At 42.8% G+C, this 21780-nt stretch overlaps 1 protein-coding gene across 3 annotated transcripts in view; it reads left to right on the top strand.

Moving 5' to 3' along the window:
• Positions 1-737: 737 nt before the first annotated feature.
• The window catches only part of CD109 (CD109 molecule), a gene marked incomplete at its 5' end in the record, with an annotated part of 117048 nt that continues 96005 nt past the window's right edge, over positions 738-21780 (top strand). For all 3 annotated transcript variants that reach the window (XM_079716527.1, XM_079716526.1, XM_079716525.1), the window contains 3 exons: positions 738-811; positions 2128-2300; positions 19649-19677. In XM_079716527.1, the coding sequence (XP_079572653.1) occupies positions 738-811; positions 2128-2300; positions 19649-19677 (276 nt within the window). The remainder of the gene's footprint in view (positions 812-2127; positions 2301-19648; positions 19678-21780) is intronic.

Genomic DNA, 21780 nt, shown 5'->3' with positions numbered 1-21780 from the left:
CGGAGCACAGGCTCCGGACGCGCAGGCTCAGCGGCCATGGCTCACGGGCCCAGCCGCTCCGCGGCATGTGGGATCCTCCCGGATCGGGGCACGAACCCGTGTCCCCTGCATCGGCAGGCGGACTCTCAACCACTGCACCACCAGGGAAGTCCCTTCCTCTTCTTTTCTTAAACGGAGAAACCACATTTTCCTGGAAAGGCAAACGATATACTCGAGTTTTTGTTTCAAGGGAAAGAAGTTTTTCTCTTGTGCCTATTCATTCGTATATATTGAACAACTACCAGAAAATACACCCCTGTTTGGCGTGTGTGTGCGCGCGTTTGCCGTTTCTCTAAAATTCTGACTCATCGTCTGGAGGACAATGACTGATTTTTTTCCACCTCACAAGGTTGCTATGAATGCCTCCGTACAAGGATGGGCCTGTTCATGCACCCCGGGCACGGGCGGTGCAGCGGTAGCATAAACAGCCCGAGGAGCCGGGTGGCCAGGGCAGCAGGGTTGCCGCCCGGGGTTTGCGGTGCTGCCCGGGGCGCCGAGCAGCGCCATTGCGATGCGGCGGGAGGGGTGGAGCCGCTGCGTCCCGGCTCAGTGTAGAGCCCTCGCTCCGCTCGCAGGCGCGCCCAGTGCAAACTGCTAAGCCTGGAGTCGGGAAAATCCGGGAGGAGGTGGAAGGCCACACCCCGCGCTGCCCGCGAATTTCCTCCGGAGCCCGCGGTCGCCGGGCAGACGCCGCCGAGATGCGGGGCCCGCGGCTCGGGACCGCCGCCCGCCTCTTCTGCGTGTGGAGCGCGGCGCTGGCCGCCGCCCCCGGGTAGGAGCGCGGGACGGCGGGCGCGGGGCGGCGGGCGCGGGGCGGCGGCGATCCCCAGCCGGACCCCGGCCTGGAGATTTGATCATGCGGCGCTTCCCCTCGGTTCTTCGCGGGACAGTTGCTCTCTCCACCCGCGCGGCTGTTTAAGCGTCTCTGGCCGTAACTGCTTTCTAAGGACAGCATTTCATTTTTAGTCCACGTTGCCTCTGCGTGCTTCTCAACTTTTTACCCCCCAATAATGTGTCTTCTTCTTTTAAAGACATATATATATATATATATATATATATATATATTTTTTTTTTTTTCTAAACAAGATGCTTCAACTTTGGCAATGACACGGTGTGACCGAGGTAGCTGAAGTATGGGTTTAGGTGCAGACTTCGTGGGAAGATAACGAGTGAGACACCTAAGTAGTGGAAAGCACTCTCCGGCTTCCCCCCAAAGGTTTTTGCCCTTGAGCCCTAATCCCTAGCTTGGGCAGGAAAATGCTGTTTTAGCGATTTTTATGCCCTGCTGTACCTGGAAATGTCACCACTGATAGTTTAATTTCAGATGGTATATTTTAATCAGTGGTGTTGATTAGATGATGTTTTCTTGGGTAGATGCCCAAACATAAAGGTTTCAGTAAGAAACAAGCAAAATCCGTGTGTGTGTGTGTGTGTGTGTGTGTGTGTGTCTTTAAGCCAAGAAAAAAAAATTATGCTGGGATGATGTCTTCTGTAAAGGAGAAGTTTAGAGGCTTGTATGATACTTTGCCAATAACTTCTGCGTGTCCCAGTGTAAGCCATCCTGTGCTATTTGTGGTTTATAAAATGGAAATAATAACACAGGCCGGTCCTCTAACAGTGCATGGATTACCGCATTAAAATTGATGTATGGGAACGTATCAATAAAACATGATAAATATAATTAACACTGCTGTATGTTATATATGAAAGTTATGAAGAGAGTAAATCCTTAGAGTCCTGACCACAAGGAAAAATATGTATTTTTTCTATTTCTTTAATTTCGTATCTATATGAGATGATGAATGTTCACTAAACTTATTGTGATAATCGTCTCATGATGCATGAAAGTCAAATCAATTATATCTCAATAAAACTGGATAAAGAATGGATTTATGGGGATTATTGTTGTTTCAATAGCATTTCAGTGCAGTTGCTAAATGGAGCAGTGAGGCAATATTAATTGGAACAGTTGCACCTGGCACAGTATAGGGAGTCTATCTCACTCTCTATGAAGTTTGAGGATCTCAAAAGAATGGAGATGTGAGGGTAAGAAACTTTGTTTTTCCCTTGCTGTTGGAAACTCTTTAGGCCCAGGTTTCTGGTGACAGCCCCTGGGATCATCAGGCCGGGAGGAAATGTGACCATTGGGGTGGAGCTTCTGGAACACAGCCCCTCACAGGTCACTGTGAAGGCGGAGCTGGTCAAGATAGCAGCGAACCTTGCCGTCTCTGTCCTGGAAGCAGAAGGAGTCTTTGAAAAAGGTAAGATAACAGCAGAGTCTGACCCATCTGCAGTAATAATTGGAGTATGTTAATAAAGCCACGTGCTATGTAACGTAGTGGAGAAGCCCCCCATTTTCAGTGGCTTACACAATACACTTTTATTTCTTACTCATGTGGAGTCCAAAATGATGTTCCTGGGATGCTCTTCCAGGTGGAGATTGTGAGGCCCGGGTTCCTTCCCCTTTGTGGCTCTGTTGTCACCAGTATGTGGCTTCCAGTCTGCAGGGGAAGCGTGTGGAGCGTCTCCTGTGGGAGGTCTTTATGGGCCAGGCCTGGGCGTGGCTCATATCATTCCTCCCTCCTCTGATGGCCACGTTTAGCTGCACAGGAGGCTGGGCATGTAGGACAGTGTGTGCCCAGAAGAGGAAATGGGCATAGTTAACAGTCTGACACAAAACCATATTTATGTATGGTTTATGCAAACCAGGTATGACCATATTTATTGGATGCAGAGGATTTTACTAAGTAGGCCTGTGGGTAGGAAAATAAGAACTAAAGTTAAAATCTAGTTTTATGGAATATATTTCAGTTTTTTAAGTAACAGGAAAAAAAGAAAAATAATGTAAAAGAAGTCAGAGCCATTTGTAAAAGAACCCACATATCTTGTTTTAAATTTGGGTTCTAACCAGGCCCAGGATTAAATTGGGTCAGTGAATGTCTTCTTTTTCAATACTAAGGGCAGACTAATTTGGGGGGTAAATAGTTAAATAGGTAAGCTTTCTTTCACTTTAAAATGAACACTTAATTTTTTATAATTGAAAGAGTAACGTATACTCAGTGCTAGCAACCTGGCAAATACTGGAAGTAAAGGGAATAAACCAAAATTCTACCTGTAATCCTACCACCCAGCTGTAAACACTGTTAACTAGAAGCATGTGTAGATGTTTAGTCAGAGGCCAGAAATTGAGGCATAACTTCCTATAATGTTGAGTTATCTTTTAAAAGAATCATTTAAGGGCACAAAATGAAGGGTGGGTGAGATTCCACAGTAGCTCATTATATAAATGTTTATCCTTCACCAGCATAGAGAAATTAACACCATCATGAAATGAGATAAAATCAAAGTTTATCTACATCGAGGTTCTTTCTCCATTGGGAAGTTGACTGACTGGGTGGGTAAGTTTGGAGTCAGGAAGAGGTGATGTGTGCAGGGGCCAGGCCACTTTGTCTTTCATAGGAGTAGTGTCAGGAAAGCGGGAGGCCTTGTTTCCCTGGAGAAGCAATGCAGTTAGCACTTAAGATCTGAGATTGAGTCTTAGCACTAGCTGTGTGATCTTGGGCCGGTTACTTAAATGCTCTGAGCCTCAACTTCCTCATCTATAAAGTGGGGATAATGTACTTCCCAGGGCAGTTATAAAGTTAAATCAGTATCTAGTACCTATTAGGCACTCAATAAACAGTAGCTGTTAATATTGTAAATAGGAATACTATTGAAGAAGAAGATGCAGGAAGCATCGTTTCCTTTTTACATGGGGGCAGATCTCTTACTTTTATTATTGAACTATTTATTCTGAAAATGAATGAATCTTGGTCTTGTGATAATGGCTAAAGAAAATATTGAAATACTAAGTCACAGTAGACAACACTTAAGGTAGTTCCACATTCATTATTTATTCATTAAGAATTATCATTTTGGCTCTACTAGTGTGACAGTTTTACTACAATGCAAAGGTCCAGAATAACAAGGATGATCTTGATAAATATTTGGGCTTTGCTCGGACATTTGCGTGTGCTTATTCTAGAATTTCTCCTACGTTGTCTTTTCTGCAGTCTCCTTCGTCAGTCTTGTTTCTTTTTTCCTGCAAATAGCATGAACACCGAGGTGCTTGTTACTGTGGCTTGGTTTTAAACTTTATTCTTAGATTTTTCCTTTGGGAGGAAAGTTTGTCATGCTTTTGGGTAAAGCTAAAGTGGGTCGGACAACACTATCCTGGGAGCTTAATGGATCTTTGAAAAAGAAAGAGAGAAAATGCGCTACTTTCAGGGGCTGTTTTGGACGCAGTTGACATACAGTTTCATTGAAAATACCATTGCAACCCTTCTCCCTCTTTCAAAGGAGAATGTTAACTTTGTTATCAGGGGCTGTGAGTCATTGTTCTCAGAGCAGATGCTTCCTGTAAAGTTAGGACTTAAGGACCAAGACATTTCTCCCTCCCTGTCTCTACATCCTTTGCTTTATCTGATTTCTCCAGGTGTAACAATATGTAGATAAAGGAGGACTTTCTAAATTAGTGGGGTCTGGATCTTCCTAGGATTCATTTTTTCCTTGCCACATAAACACAAGCAAATAAATACATTTTAGGTCTGATTATTTCATCATTTTCTTATGATGGACTCCAAGAGGTCCTGCCAAGGAAAGATTGGTTTTAATAAAGCTCTGCCTGCTAGCAGAGCTGGGTAAGGAGGGGGATTGTTTCTGAGTGGCTGTTTCTAGCAGTCCTGCTGTTCTTAGAAATTCCTGGGGCAGGGCGGTGTTTCACCATAACCAGAATGCATTTCTAGCTTAATTTGTGTCAGAAATAGTAATAGCTAAAGCATTAGAATTGCAGCATATACCTTAATAAAGGCAGAAAAGTATGGCTTGTCCTCAAGGAAAAGTTCATTTATTTGTTTGGCAGATATGGGAAGAATTTTGTTTACATTTCCATCCTTGAGGCCAGTAGCATGGATTGCATGATAGCTAGTTTATTCATTTTTAAATATATGAATTTTATATTTATTGGGGATCAATTATTTTTATTTATTTATTTTGGGGTGAACAATAGCCCTTGAGAAAAAGTGTTTCTAATAAACTTTGAGGAGTTCTCTAAGGGTGTATTAATGCGTTTTTCGTGGTGACATTCAGATATTGAAGTGCACTTGTCATTGAACTCCACTATCATCGTCCTCTATGGTGAATAGAACTAGGTTCCTAACCTTATCTTCTGTTGTACAAAAGAGTTAGTTAAGTAAATATAATTGATAAAATTCAGCAGGTAGTAATTACCAGAGAAGATGGAGCACCTATTGGCGTTTGAAATCAAGTCAGATGGTCTGTTGGTTGCACAGTGAATCTGTCCCCTTTATTTCTTACCTTCCTGGCTTTTATCTCTTCCTTTACTGTGATGGTGCCCTGGAGTTCCATGCCAAATCAAGAAAAAAAGCGAAGAACATTTGAATTCACAGGTCATAAATGAGAACTATCTTCTCATCTTTTAAAGCGTGTGAAGGAATTGAATTATTTTCTGATATCCTGGAAACCATAATTCCTGCTTTATTTCCCGATCTCTTTTGACAATTTGAAATGTTCATTGGTAAACTTTCATTGTTTTTCCTGAATGAAATTTACTTCAAATAATAAAGAATACACCCCTTTCCTCCACTAATGAATTCATTGTCGCTGGTTTCACATATACCTGATATAAGATAAAAACCTAAGGAAGCTCCATACTGTTCTCCATAGTGGCTGCACCAATTTACATTCCCACCAGCAGTGTAGGAAGGTTTCCTTTTCTCCACAGCCTCTCCAGCATTTCTTGCTTGTAGACTTTTTGATAGCACAGGGAACTCTGCTCAACGTTCTGTAATAACTTAAGTGGGGAAAGAATTTGAAAAAGAATAGATACCTGTATATGTATAACTGAATCACTTTGCTGTACACCTGAAACTAACACAGCATTGTTAATCAACAATACTTCAATATATTTTTTGATGATGGTCATTCTGACTGGTGTGAGGTGATACTTCACTGTAGTTTTGATTTGCATTTCAACATAATATTAAAAATATAAAATTTCTCCCCCACCCCCAGCAAAAAAAAAGAAAAAAGGAAAAACCTAAACAGAAAATCTCAGCTGCAAACTTGGGTGCAAGGCAGGGCGTCTCCTGGCCTGGAGGCTCTGCTTCTTTATTTATGGCGCCGAGCCTGCTTCCATCTTCCCACTGCAGGGTTTGGGTGAGGTGAACTCTATGTGTATGTCTGTATCCTTTAGTAACTTGCCTTTTCTTCTTGCCCTAAAATCTTGGAGAGCTAATGGCGTGTTTACCTTCTGTTCTTTAAGAATGAAACATTCTTCTTTGTCTTTATTGTCTTTTTATCTCTCTCCCATTGACTATGGGGTACTTTATTTTCTATCTTGATTTAGTAAGGATGGGAAGTCAATATTTTATACTTTGAACTATTAGCTGAAGAACTTAAAAAACTCACCGAATTCAGTTTGGATGGCTTTCTCTTGGAAACAAAGCTCCTGAGCATACATTTCATGGCTTGTACATCAAAATCAGTAACCCTGGTTTTTATGAGCGTAGATGAATTAGTATGCTATGTGTGCAGGTCTCCCAGGGAAGGTTTGCACGGGCAGCGGTGCCAGTAGAGCTCATTTTGAACTTGCAGTGACATGAGAATTATTTTTAAAGGGTGTGGGTTCTTCTTTCACATGTCTTTGGTATTGCATGTAATATATATTAGTAAGAAGGTGGGACCTGAGGATAAAGGACCAGAGTGTAGTCACGATGAGCGTGGGCTCTGAAGCCAGGCTACCTGATGTCCTTCCATCAGTGGTTGTGTGTCTGTGGGCTGTCACCTTCTCACCAGGCTTCAGTTTAATCATCTGAAGAGCAGTGGTTTCCGCCTCGTACAATTATACGGTTAATGTGAGGGTGAAATGAGGTAACGTTTAAAGCACTTAAACACATAGGACTTACTCAAGACATTGGTACCTATTGTCATTAGAAGGTGATGGCAGCAGTTATGTCAGAAGCGATTCTTAGTCACCTGTTGGGATGACCTTGAACTGGGGACTCTATAAAAGAGTCTGTAAAGTCTATAAAACTGGTGACTCTACGTCACTAGGAGAGGATGGGAAGGAACGTAACATATTAAATACTGAGTTTCCTTACAGTGCCAGGGACTTTATGCACAATTTTTAACTTCAATAACCCTTGGAGGAAGACACTATTATTTTCATTTTAGAGATGAGAAAACTGGGCCTAAGAGAGAATAGTTTTCCTGGGATAACACATTAAATGGTATAGCCTGAATGTGAAGTTGGTTCTGTTGGTGCTGATGGTTCTGAAGTTGAAGGTTTTCCACTGCCTGGAAGAGCATGAAATATTTTTTGTTTGCTTTACTTTGGGATATTGATGCAGCGGGGTATCAGTCTTCCTTGAAAATCATTTTCTCGTTTGCTTGTGGTAGTTCAGAGCTGGACCTCATGAAATCTAATCTGGATCTAAGAGTTGCAAGTTGCAATGCCAACTCTCCTCCTAATTTACTTTGGGCTTCGTAGAATTTTGGAGCTGGACGGGGTCTCAGAGATAAGCCAAATCAATCACCTAGTTTATGGCTGAGGAGACTGAGGGGTGGTGTCTGGTGACTTGCCCAGGGTGAAACGCCTTTCGGTGGTAGAGCTGGAAACAGATCACAGACACCCACATTTGCAGCCGAATGCTACTTCCATTATACTCTAGGAAACTCTGCGAACATATGGGGAACTCTGTGTGAGGCTTAGGGTATATTTGGGAATGTTGCTTTATCTGATACGGAAGAAAATAAGGCTAACTAAGGACTTTAGAAATGCTTACCTGCATTTTTGTGCCAGTTTCTTATTTCAGCTCAAGGTGGAGTTGCTCCTGATGGACGAATGGTCCTGCAAGGGGTGGGAGTGGGGCCGGGCACCTCAGATCTTTTCTAAAACTAAATTCTGTTGCTGTGTTTCTCAAAATGTGAGTCATACTTATTCAAAATGCAGATTCATGGTCACCCTCTCAAGACGTGGGTAAGGTATGGGAATCCAGACTTTATTTTAGGCAGTCATCACAAGGGATTCTCAGCTGCGTTAAAGTGAGACCAACTGCCCTCCACTTAGAAGGATTCTCATGGATTGTTCCGACCGAGTACTGAAAGCCTGAGGGTGAGAGGCAAGCCTTTGCGAGGCTGTGATGATTCCAGGCAGCTGAAGGTCCCGCCCAGATTTCTGTATTTGCCTTTCAAGTGGCCCCTAGCCCTAAACGTTGGTGTTAATCTAAAGCAGTGGAGAAACAGGTCTCGGGGTTTGATTATCAATCGGTGATGGAGTGACGTTGAAAGTGAACAGACTGATGCTTTAAACTCCAAGCTAAACATGTGCTGCTGCTGTTCTAACGGGGTAATGAGTCACTGAGGGCTTGTGGTGGGAGGAGAAATCAGGTCCTGTAAGAATCTGGGCGGGGTTGCTGTGTGATCCATTCTGTTGTTAAGAAGCGTTTACAATGCTGGAACTACTTGTTTCCCGGATGATGTTTCCCCCCATTAATTTATTACTTATTGATTATTTGCAGTATGTGACACATGAATGAATGGGGGGTGGGACAGAAGAGGAAGGAAGGCATTAGAGAAGGTTCAGAGGTTGCACAGGGATAAGTATAATATTAAAAGTGCAGAGGCTGGAGAGCTTTTATTTCTTGTTTGTGTCGAAAATTCACTGTGGTTGGTAAATAGTGCTTCTTTTGTGTGACCCTGTGCCTGGCACTGTTACCTTTTACACCCAGAGCTGTACAGATGTCCATTCATGAGTGTCCCACCTCTGCTGATGTATTTGGCATTTTGTGGGAACAGTTACTTCACGTATGAGAGAAGGGAAGGGTGTGCCCGAGGAAGGAGCCCAGGGCTGGGAGTGGCAGGTGTGAGAAGGAGACAGAGCGTCGTGTGTGTGTGTGTGTGTGTGTGTGTGTGTGTGTGTGTGTGTGTGTGTGTTTTCTGAAAAGATGTTACATTCAGCTTTAGATGTAAGTGTGGGGAGACACCCAGGTGGAGGTACGCAGCAGATAAGTTTGAAATGGTAACTAGGGGTAGAGTTGAAGGCATTGTTTCCATAGAGGCAGACAGTATTCGAAGTCTCGGTGGGAAGGCATGGGATGTACAGGAGGCAGCGCTTATAGACAGAACAAGCCTGATGACAGGAGCTTGGGAGGAGGGAAAGAAGTCAGTGAAGCTCCTGGCCCGTGAGCAGCCAAAACAGGGGGATGGATTGGAGATGCTGAGATGTCTCAGAAGCCAAGGGAAGGAAGAAGACCAAGAAGTTAGGTCTTAACAGTATGAAGTGTCCCAGAAGGTCAGAGAAGAGAAGAGGAGGACAGGAAAAAGGGCATTGGAGATCCTCAACTGAATGGTTTATTTATTTATTTATTTATTTATTTATTTTTGCGGTACGCGGGCCTCTCACTGTTGTGGCCTCTCCCATTGCGGAGCACAGGCTCCGGACGTGCAGGCTTAGTGGCCATGGCTCACGGGCCCAGCCGCTCCGCGGCATGTGGGATATTCCTGGACTGGGGCACGAACCCACGTCCCCTGCATCGGCAGGCGGACTCCCAACCACTGCGCCACCAGGGAAGCCCAGACCACTCTTTCTAAAAAAAATTGCTACAGTAGCTTCCTAGGTTATCTTTTTTTTTTTCCTCCCTACACTTATGGCTCTATAGTCTATTCTCAATCCAATGGCCGGAAAACATAGGCCAGATTTTGTCCGTCCCCATCTCAGTATCAGCCAATGGCCTTCCGATGGCCTGTGAACCCTACGCAATCCAGCTCCCTTTGATCTCGTTTCACATGACTCCCACCTCACTCCCCAGCCTGTCTGGACTTCCTGCAGGTCCTACAACACACCAAGCATGCTCCCATCTCAGGGCCTTTGCATTGACTCATCTCTCTACCTCTAATGCTCTCTGCCAGATGTCTTCACGACCCAGCTGCTTCAGGTTGTGATTCAAATATCACCTTTGCAGTAGACCACTCTGTAGAAGTTTCACGGTTGAGAGGAGAGAGGCGGATTGTCTCTTAAAAAACACAGTAGAGAGGTAAAAGGGTGGATGCAAAGGGGAGGGGTGGATAACTCAGGGTAAGAAGAGAATCAGAATCGAGAGCACGGGTGAGTGGATTATCGTTAAAAAGTACTTTTTCCTCTGATGTAAGAAGAAACAGAAGAGAAAGAAATATTTTGAAGTCTGAAGTTGAGATGAATAAAATGGAAATATGATTTTAGAAAACCTTGCTATAGTTTCCTCTAAATTGTGCAGATCTGTCGTCTCTTTGTAGAAAGTGGGGATAAACGTTAAAAGTAGTGGCTCACTGGGGAAAGAAACAGAATTGGAGCTATTCCCTGGTGCTGCGCTAACCTGGGTCCCTGCTGGACTGTGGGCTATTGGGATGCAAGGACTGACACCCGTATTGGCATCAGGGGAGGGCACACAGGAGAACGGGGAGGAGAAAGGGGCTGTTCACGGTGGACGTATGCCTCACTTGAAGCTTGAGGGGACGGGGTAGAGGCATTTTGTTATCACTGTGGTTGTACGTGTGAATAGGAAGTGGAGTTGTAACTCATCACATCTTGGTCTGGGCTCAGAGGACCTCCTACCAAAGGTGCAGTGACCGAACTGGAGGACTGGGGACTGTGGTGGTCCTCTGTCCCTGCTAGTCGTCACTCCCCTTAGGAAAGCCCCACGACCTGACTTTCTTCCTTTGCAAGAGTGAGGGTGAAACTGATCAAAGAAGATTTGGTGGAGGCAGCGGAGTAGGGAGGTGGTGGGCAGGTCTGTGGGTCTTTAGTTCTGAAGACGTGATTCATGAATTAAAATCTGAAAACCAGAGCAGGGAGGAAGGTGTTTTAAGAGCACCTGGTAGCTTCTTTTGGCAGGACAACGTTAGGAGTTTACATTTATGAAAACGTAGCTGGCAGAAATGATTTAGTATTATAAATTTAAATTTCACTGAAATACGTGTTCAATCTCCTCAGGAGTAGAGGTAAGACAGGGCATTTACTATTTTGCGAATTCCAGACATTCATCAGGCACTAAATTGTATATGGCACAATATTGGTGGCGTAAATGGTGACCACACAAAGTTCCTGTCCTTATGTTCCTCACAAGGAAGCAAAGCAGACTGCATTTCATGTGCCAACTCAAGTTGATTGTAGAGGCTGCTTGGAGTGCTGTGTTGATGGTTTCAAGTCAAGTCTGGGTTTACTGAAACAGTGGTTGGATTAGCTGTGTCTGCCATGCATGGGAACAGGGAGTGTGGAATGAATGCTGCAAATGAGCCTATTGTGTTGAAGAGGGATGGTCACCTGGAGGGCTACATAGGTGCTTGAGGCAATAACATCATGGATAAGAGCAAATATGGAAGAGTGGGTGTGTCCAGATACCAACATGAGAGTGCAGTAAGCTACAGAAGCGTGACAGGAGGGAGTATGAGGTTTTTTTGGACTGATATTTTAGAAGGAATTAGCTGGGTCTGTCCTGTACAGTTTGGGAGACTCTGGAACCACATTGGAACTGGGCCCTTAGCACTACTTCTTACTACCTATGTGGCCTTGGGCAGGTCGTTCATCTCATCTAGTCTCAGTTTCTTCATCTGCATAAAAGCAACAATAATAGTACCTACCTCAGAACACTGTTGTGAGGATTAAAGGAGACAGTGCTTTAGAGCTGCACTGTCCAATATGGTAACCACTAGCCACATGTGGTTTGTGAGCACTTGAAATGTGGCTCGTACATCTTAAGATGGGCCGTGAGTATAAAATACACACTGGATTTTGAATACTTTCACTGCCAAAAAATGCGGCAAAACTCAATAATTGTTTTATATTGATTACAAATTTTATGGTAATATTTTAGATATATGGGATTAAATAAAATGTTAATAAAATTAATTTCACCCATTTCTTTTTCCTTTTTTTAAAAAATTTTTTTATTCTTTTTCATTTTGTAGTGTACTGCTTTAGGACGTTTACCATGGTGCCTGGCACACAGTAAACACTTGGGAATGTCACCTATATTATACCATGCATCTCCCAGCATCAGACATAGCCCTGATGCCTCCCTCCTGAGCGCAAGCCTATGGCATGAGGCTAGGTGTCTGTGTGTTTTAGCTTTTTTTTTTTTTAATGCCATGTGTCTCTATTGATGGCTCTTTGATTCTGACTGGAGTGGGCCTTCAACCTTACCCCTCATCCCTTGAGGAAGGAGAATGTCTTCCCCAAAAGAGCACCATACCATAGGGGTCGGTAAACTGTTTCCATAAAGGGCCAAATGGTCGACACGGTAGGTTTTGCTGGCCTGTGGTCTTGGTTGCAGCTACTTGGCCATTGTAGAGTGAAAGCAGCCATACCAAAGGGGCGTGCTCGTGCACCGACAGAAATTTATCTATGGACCCTGAATTTGGAGTTCGTATAATTTCCATGTGTCACAAAATATTATTCTTTTTATTTTTCCCAGCTGTTTAAAACCATTTTTAGTTCATGAACTGTACAAAAACAGGCGTGGGCCAGACTTGGCCTGTGGGCTGCAGATGACTGATCCTGCCATAATAAATGCCATGTACATTTAGCAGCCCAGAGCCTGGCTTGATTGGTTTTTCATTTGTATAGAACCTAACATTTAGTTTATATTGTACCATCTTATTTACGTTACTTTTAGTGGGTTTTCATTTGACCTACTTTATACTCAGTGGTCTGAATGGAACAAAACGTTTTTTATGAAACTGTTATTTATTGAGATATTTGTAAGCAAGGGGAAGCAGGGGAGAAAACAATTAAAGGAGTCTGTAGGGACCAAAGGAAGTTGTTTTGTTTGAAATACTTGTGTTTTCTGTATGGATTGAATTCACTGAAGAGTTCCTTGGCTTAAAAGTGACATTAAACCACGAAGCAGAAACATATTTTAAGGTTTTGTCTTCCATGGATCTGTGGTGGAAACCCCATTTCCCGCTTTGTCCATCTGTGATCAAAGAAAATGCTGAATAATGAGGGTATTGATGAAAGAATATTTAATAACTTGGTAAAGAGGTCAAAAGTTTTAGTTGCAAAAGTGATTTCCTTAAGTTCATTATTGTACATTACTGAACAGCAGAGAGCTGCCAAAAGTAATTAACCAGTAAATACTAAGCCAGGTACATATATGGTGGGAAATCCTTTTTTTTTTCCCCGATAGAGAATATTTCTGGACCTAGTTGGATTTCCAATTACACACTCTCCTTCCCTTCAGGGATTTTCTGCAGAGCTGTCTGGTGCGCACAGATGTCAGAAGAGGCAGAATATGGCATTATGGAGTGTGTTTAAAAAGTTAAGGAAAGGTTAGTTTTTGTGTATGCTTATTACACAATTTAAAAATAGCTTTGACTCTATTTGTAAATCAAATGACGGCCAGCTCTCAGGCCTGTGCCAAGTGTGAAGCTTTAAAACAAGGTTTCTTTTGAGTCCCTTTGGTGGCATTGGGAAGGAGAAAGCACTGCAGGAATTTTAAGATCTACTGTCTCTGGTCATACACAAAAATGATCTGAGTTTTACAGAGATTATCTGCAGCGACATTGAGAAGGACTTCACAGAACAGAGTGCATCTTTAGTCAGTGGCTAAGAATGCCGTGCAGCATTTTAAGAGGTGGTGACTATTTCCCTTGTCTGCGTAGAGCCCGGAGCTCCGGCAAAAGGGAGAAAAAATGTTCACAACAATTTGCAAATACAATCTATTTCATCCTCAACCTAGCAACCACAGAGAAATAGATGGCTATTTCTCATCTGCACTCCTACCACCCTGCCCCCGATTTTATATTTTGGTGCCTGTAAATTACTGCTACAATGTTAGGACTGTTCAAATAAGACTAACTAAGTGCCTAGGAAATTCCAAGCTGCCCTTGTAAATTTAGAGGGAAGACAACAAGTTGCAAAAAATGTCAAGTACTTCGAGTCGACCTTTTAAGAAGGACACATGAGACAAGTGAGCGCACTTTACATTGGATCTCTCTGCACGTCCTTTGAGTCACTCCCTGAATCCAGCAAGAATTAGGGGTTTGTGGGAGCCTCTCTGCTCCTGCACCCCAGCTTCTGGGGGCAGCTGTGTGTTTCTTGGGTCTGTGATGGACATGGTCACGTGTCAGAGCGTGAAGCCCAGGCATGCAGTCTACCCCTCTTCCAATTTCCTTTAATGAGAAAACCCCTCAAAGCTTGGACTCTATGAAGAGTCCCATTAAAAACAGAAGTTCTGGGAATGGGATTTCCTGCACTTCACATCTGGGTAGCTGGCTTTGAATCGCTGAAATGCTCGCCCTTCAGTTGATCAACCTACTAGGTTTATTTGGATTGTAGACTCGAAGCTGTTTCTTACTTTCTCCTTGCTTAGTGTCACTTAGATAAAAATAAATTATGCCCCCTTCCCCAACACACACACAGACACACAGACACACACACACACACACAGAGACACACATTCAGACACACACACACACACAGAGACATGCAGACACGCACACACACACGCAGACACACACACAGACACACACAGACACATGCACACGCCGACACGCACACACCCACGCAGTCATTAGTCTTTGTGAGATTGCCGGTGATGGGAGGTAGCCAGCGTGTCAGGCCCAAAGGAAGCACATTGTTTCCTCCAGTCACTGGGCTGACAAGATAGTCAAGCCCGATGGTTTATCCTAAAGTCACGAAAAATCAGTCACTCTCAATAATCGAGGGTGCTGTTTTGCTGGGGCCCAGCTCCCTGCAGTTTAGTATTTCTGATTTTATTCCACTGTGGGACGTTGTGGTGGGTACCATGCTGTACCACCCGGAACCAGCCTGTTGGGGATGAAGACTCATTCCCTGAAGCTGCTGGGAATGTTGCAGCCCACCGCCCTCCAAGCCAGCTTCCTGGGGGCTGCACCGCTAGGGAGACTCACCCTGCCCAGGGAAACTCCTCTTTGGGTGGAGGTCCAGCCCCTCCCCCCAACTCAGGACAAGTCTCAGGGGTCAGCGCAGCTTCTGAGGGTGCCCCGTGGACGCGGCTTGAGCCTGTGTTGAGGCTCTTCCCCTCCTCCTCCCCAGACCCGCCTCTGCATCCCTCCCCTTCTCTAGGTGCTGGTCCCAGGCGCTCGCCCACCCTGCGCTTGAATCACCGTGTCAGAGCCGGCTTCCCAGGGAACCCGACCTTAGACACGTGTGGTTCTTGTTTCCTTTGAAGATGGGTTTTTCTGATCTTGAAATTAGCTTCAGACGTATGAATAAGGTGTAGTGTGAAGAACTGATAGAAAGAGTTAAGAAATTTTCTAGCTTTTATATCCTTTCCAGAAGTTCTTGTATAACACGAATTGTTTCAATTTGCTCCACCACTGCGGCGCCTATAGTGTAACTGAGGGCTGGGAGAAACATTGTGGAAGAAGGATCTAGGTTGTGGTGATGACTAACATAGAGCTGAGGAGAGCCGGGAGTCCAAGAGGACTGCGATGTTGAACCTGTGTGACTGAGGCAGTAAGGATGCCAACATACACAGAGAGGCTGCACAGGCTGTGCAACTTTTATAATAATCAAAGGTGGGTAGAACGCAAGAACAGAAGTACAGCTGCCGTTCTTCTCCTGAGAGGCAGTGGCTTAGCATCTGAGCTCCGTTACTTCTTTCCTGTGTGACCCTGGGGAAGTCACTTAATATCTCTGTGACTCAGGTTCTCATTTGTAAAATAAGGATAATAATACTTAATATTGCTAGTTAATCTTTTTTATTTCAAGCGTGTTCCAGTTATCTTTTGCTGTGAATGAACCTCCCCACACTTTAGTAGCTTCAAACAACAATGGTTCATTATTTTTACGAGTCTCACTCAGTCCACTTGTACACACAAGTTTGATGATTATTCGCCTGAATCAGTTATTACCATTATTGTTGTGGAATTTTCTAATTCCATGATTCCTTAGACTTTTATTTATTGGAATTCTATGTCAAAGAATAACTTTTTCTGAATATATATATATGTAGAAATGAATCTGTTTGCTGTACAGCAGAAACTAACCCAACATTGTAAATCAACTATACTTCAATAAAATAAATTAAAAATTGTAAAAAAACCCCTTTTTCTTCTCCTTCATTTAGTCATCTATTAAATTATGTATCAGCACAAACTCATACTCTTATTTTATTCAGTAGGTTATAATCCATTATTTATTTGAATGTTCAAGTTATCTGACCCTTATCATAATAATGTTCAACTTGAACGTTCAAATAATTAAAAATGTTTTTTTCAGATTTCCCATATTTTCCCTGTCCACATGCATGGATAGCCTTCCCTGTTATCAACATCACTCACAAGAATGGCACTTTTTTTTTTTTTTTTTTTTTTTTTTTACCAAGGATGAACCTGCAATGATGCATCATAATCACCCAAAGTTCATAGTTCATGTGAGGGCTCACTCTTGGTCTTGTGAATTCTGTGGGTTTTGATGAATGTGTAATGACATATGTCCATCAACATAATATCATACGGAGTATTTTCACTGCCCTAAAATTACCCTATGTTCTGCCTGTCAAAGATCAGTTGACAGTATTTATAGGGTCTATTTCTGGGCTGTCTATTCTGTTCCATTGATATATTTGTCTATTCTTTTGCCAGTATCACATGGTCTTGATTACTGTAGCTTTACACTAAGTCTTAAAGTCAGGTAGCATTGTTCTTCCAACTTTGTTCTCCTTCAATATTACGTTAGCTATTCTGGGTCTTTTGCTTCTCCAGGTAAACTTTAGAATCAGTTTGTTGACATCCATGAAATAACTTGCTGGGATTTTCATTAGGATTTAGGATTGCATTGAATCTAAAGATCAAGTTGCGAAGAACTGATGTCTTGACAACTAAGTTTCTCTATTTATGAACATTGAATATCTCTCCATTTATTTAGCTCTTTGATTTCACTTATCAGAGTTTTGTCATTTTCCTCATCTAGATCTTGTACACATTTTGTTAGATTTATGCCTATTTCATTGTTTTTGGTGCTAATGTAAGTGGACCTTGTAATTTAACTTCAGGTTCCACTTGTTCATTATTAGTATACAGTGACCATAATATTTTTAGTTGAGAAAACACTCTCTCCACATGTGCTGAGATACCTGGTAAAATCAGAGAAAATTCTGATGTGTGGAGGATATTCTCAATTTCAATTTTTTCCCATATTGAACTGTTTATGTGTTTCAGCCCCAATATTTTGCAGGGTCTGCCTATGCCTCTTCTCAACAACTATTTTTACAAGACAGAACTTGTTAGTTGTCTCTGTTTATGGTTCTTTTGAGTGTTTCATCAAATTTAGTTGCTGCACCATTATGGGGCTTCTCAATTTCCCTTCAATTCAGTATAGAATATGCCTCCCATTAAAAGCAAGAACTTAATGAACAGAAGTTTCTTCCCACTTCCCACAGAAATGGAGGTGTTCTCAAAGCATGATTATACAATTTCAAAGTTAAATCTTGTGCAGGTTAAACCCATCTCATATTAATATTTTGCTAAACCAAAAAAGATCTGGGACAGATACTCAATCAGAATGTGGGGATAACAGTGCGACCCAGACATTTCTGGTGAGGGCTCGCCTGTCTAAAAGGCCTTCTGTGGTCTGGTCCAGCCTCATTTCTACTGCCTCTCCGGCCTCTGGTCACGTCTCACACAGCTCTTCTCTTCAGTAGACTCCATGCCTTTGCACTTGAGGCTGCTCTGCCTGGAAACTGGTCCCCTCCATTCTCACCTGGCTCGTTTTTCCTTATCCTACAGCCCTAGACTCTGCATCATTTCCTCTAGGCGCCTCCCGTGGCCCCTCTGAAGTGCTCCCCACTCTCCCTCTATTGCAGCCGTTCCGTGTGGACCTATATCTGTTCAATTGTCCTTCCTCCTTCACCTTGTCAAGACATTCTTTGTCTAGTGTCCTAATTATGGAAGAGTGCCGCTCCTTGCTTCCTGGGGTGACAGCTGTTAGATAAACTGACCTGTGCTGTGCGATAAGCGACTTTGATGAGTTGCTTATCTGCTTCTGAGAACATACTTGTATTTCAGTGAGGCCCATTGGGGCAGTGGTCAAAGTGGGGTGCACACATCTGGGGGTCACAAGACCATTTATAAGGGGTAGGTAGAAAATATACTAACTTTTATTTCCATTATTTTATTGAGAAAAACTAAGAAAGTCAGGTTTTCTAATATTTATATTTTGGTTGAGAAAGTGTATGTATATAACTTTATAAATCTAACTTGACATGGTAACATGCACCAAATATTCGTATTGATTGAGTTCTCTATCATAAACATCTGAAGCCCACTGCCACAGAGGCACACTGACATGCCAGTGGGTGACTCTTCAAGCTTTCTGGCAGTGTAATGACATATTTATCAAGTGTTTCCTACATGCCAGCCACTGTTCTGTACCCTTTACAGGGATTGGCATACTTATTCCTTACAGCCACCTTGTGTGATTGCCTTCATTTTGTGGATGAAAAAATTGAACCTGGAGAATCAGGTAACATGTTCAAGGACAGGACTAGTGTGTGGCTGATTTGGGATAGAACCTATGTGGTCTGATTGCAGAGGCCACTTGCTTAACCCCCGCTCCATACTGTACCTGTCTGTTCCCATGGGGTGGGCACATGTGGCCTCCAGGAGGTGAGGGACCATGTCTGTCTTGTTCACTGTGGTACCCTTATAAGTGTTTCTTTTCTTTCTTTTTTTTTTTTTTTTTGAGGTACGCGGGCCTCTCACTGTTGTGGCCTCTCCCGTTGCGGAGCACAGGCTCCAGACGCACAGGCTCAGCGGCCATGGCTCACGGGCCCAGCCGATCTTCCCGGACCGGGGCACGAACCCGTGTCCCCTGCATCGGCAGGCGGACTCTCAACCACTGCGCCACCAGGGAAGCCCTTGTGTTTCTTAAATGAATGAAGGAACTGAGGGCCTGTCACCACCTCTGAATTCATGTCCCTTAAATGGGAACTTTGAATAAGTACTCTTTTTATTTTTAACTTGAAACATTTTTTCCTTTGCAATAAATAGAGTTGATGAGAAATTGGCATGAGTTAAATTAGCAGTCTTTGTTTAGGAACTTACATGAAAAAAGTCTGCATCATTTTAATACTAATGGTCAGTTATGAGTCCCAGCTCACCCCTGACGTGACTAATGCCTTCCTTTTTTCCCTTTATCACGAGTGTATGAGAAATGAACATTAGAAATGAACCTCAGCTTCCCTCTGTACACTGTATGAAGTGTCCCTCAAACATGTACAGCCTTAAAAGAGCAACAGGAGCAGCAATAACATACACGTGGAAAAGAGAAGCAGAACGTAACTAATTTTTTGGGAGAGGTTTACCCCCTGATAGCCTTTTAAGTCTTAATTCTTTGGCACAAGGATATGTAATAATCTCTCAGGTGTTCTGGGATTTAATAAAATTGTTTTGGTTTGGCTAAATAAGTTTGTGATTCTATAAATTTGATTCCCTCTACATCTGAAAGAGTATTAAGAGAGTCTTACAAGTTTTGTATTATATCACTATATTTAAATTATGACTGTTTTCTTCCCTGTTTTCCTTTTAGGCTCTTTCAAGACACTTACTCTTCCATCCGTAAGTATTTATTTAAAAAATTTGGTTTCAGAAATATACATTGCGTCAGTGAAATAAATGAATTAGTATTTTATTGGCTTTTCTATTAATTTACATTCCTTGTGAGTTTGATTGAGTTCAGTTCCACCTTCAGATTGTTTAAGAATGATATTACTTCAGGGAGCTTGGATATTAGCCTCTTCAAACTCACAGTGGAGATTTTCCTCTCGTAAAATGGAGAACTTCACTGAGGGGGAATGGCCTGGACTCAGCATAGGTACCTGGGCGGGCTTGGTCCTGCTTCTGCCTTAACAAACCTTCCAGTCTTGGGTGTGTACGTAATGCTCCATCCCAGTTTCTTTGTCCTGGGAAAGGGCAGTGCTTCACTGAGCCGAACTGTACCCTGAGGCAAAATAAAACAACAGTAATTGAATCTGACCCTGTCTTTGTTTAAAATTTTGATTTTTTGTTTCATAATTTAATTTTTGCATCACTTTTGCTATTTAAAACTATTTAAAATATTAAAAAATTTTAACTTGATTACTGAGTGTTTTTGGCACGCTCTTCAATTTTGCACTTGAGGCAAGTGCCTGGCTCACCTCATCATGGTCCCAGTCCTGGAGGAGGGGATAAAGGTATAGTCTATTTCATAGGGGTTACCTTGGAGGTGAAGTGAGATGTGAACATGCTGTAGCATCTGCTACAGAAGTGGAAAGGGTTATTATTTTGTTGAGAGAGTCATAAAACCTGTTCATTAAATAGTGTTTGTGAACTAGTCCTGAGTCTCATGGCTTTAATTTGGAAGTTTGTGCTTTTATTACTGTTTTGTTTTGGAGCTTCACACATTTAATATACAGTCGAATAGAACATAGCATCCACCAAGAGGACAATCTGGTGTACTTTTATGGGACTAGATGACTGATGACTTTGACCCTGACACTTATGTAAGGTTGACATTTCCCGATGAGCCAGGTTCCCCGTTAACTCTTGAAGGTTACTTATCAAGCACATTCAGAAACCACATTCATTTTGGGGTTCTTAGAGAATATAGTGCTCCCAAACTATCCTTTATAAAAATTACTTATATTCCATAGCTATTATATTTCTTACCTATTTTTAAAAAATATTGATTTATTTACTTGGCTGCATTGGGTCCTAGCTGCGGCATGCGGGATCTTTTATTTATTTTTTATTTTTTTAAAAATTAACTGTGTTCTTCCAGTGTCTTTTTATTTTATTTTTTGATATTTATTTTCTTTATTTAATCTTTTTTTTTTTTTTTTTTTTTTTTTTTGCGTTACGTGGGCCTCTCTCTGTTGTGGCCTCTCCCGTTGCGGAGCACAGGCTCCGGACACGCAGGCTCAGCAGCCATGGCTCACGGGTCCAGCCGCTTCGCGGCATGTGGGATCTTCCCGGATCAGGGCACGAACCCGTGTCCCCTGCATCGGCAGGCGGACTCTCTACCACTGCGCCACGAGGGAAGCCCTCTTTATTTAATCTTTAAAAAATTTTTGGCTTCATTGGGTCTTAGTTGAGGCACGTGGGATCTTCACTGTGGCATGCAGGATCTTTTGTTGTGGCACATGGGCTTCTCTCTAGTTATGGCATGTGGGTTTTCTCTCTCTAGTTGTGGCACACGGCTTAGTTGCCCCGTGGCATGTGGGATCCCTGACCAGGGATTGAACCTGCATTCCCTGCATTGGAAGGCGGATTCTTTACCACTGGACCACCAGGGAAGTCCCAGCGTGGGATCTTTTAGTTGAGGCATGTGGGATCTTTAGTTGTGGCATGTGGGATCTAGTTCCGTGACCAGGGATCAAACCCGGTCCCCTTGCATTGGGAGTGCAGAGTCTTAGCCACTGGACCACCAGGGAAGTCCCTGTTTCTTACTTATTATTATGTTTGTACTTACCTTACTAACAAATATACTGTTGTAATAATAGAAAGTGGGGTTGGGGGGAGGGAAGCCCTAAGCAGGCAGACGTGGGGAAAAAAACCCAATCTTAGTGACAATAAGACGTTAGGCTGCATTAATGTGACCTCAGACATTAGGTGCTGGCCCCCCGGTGTCTGTGTCCATAACTCTGTTGAAAAAGTATTACAATGAGAAGATTAAAATAAATC

Source organism: Hyperoodon ampullatus (assembly GCF_949752795.1).
Source record: "Hyperoodon ampullatus genome assembly, chromosome: 12".
Taxonomy (NCBI): domain Eukaryota; kingdom Metazoa; phylum Chordata; class Mammalia; order Artiodactyla; family Ziphiidae; genus Hyperoodon; species Hyperoodon ampullatus.
Note: the sequence above shows the minus strand (reverse complement) of the source record. Positions and strands in the feature narration are given on the sequence as shown.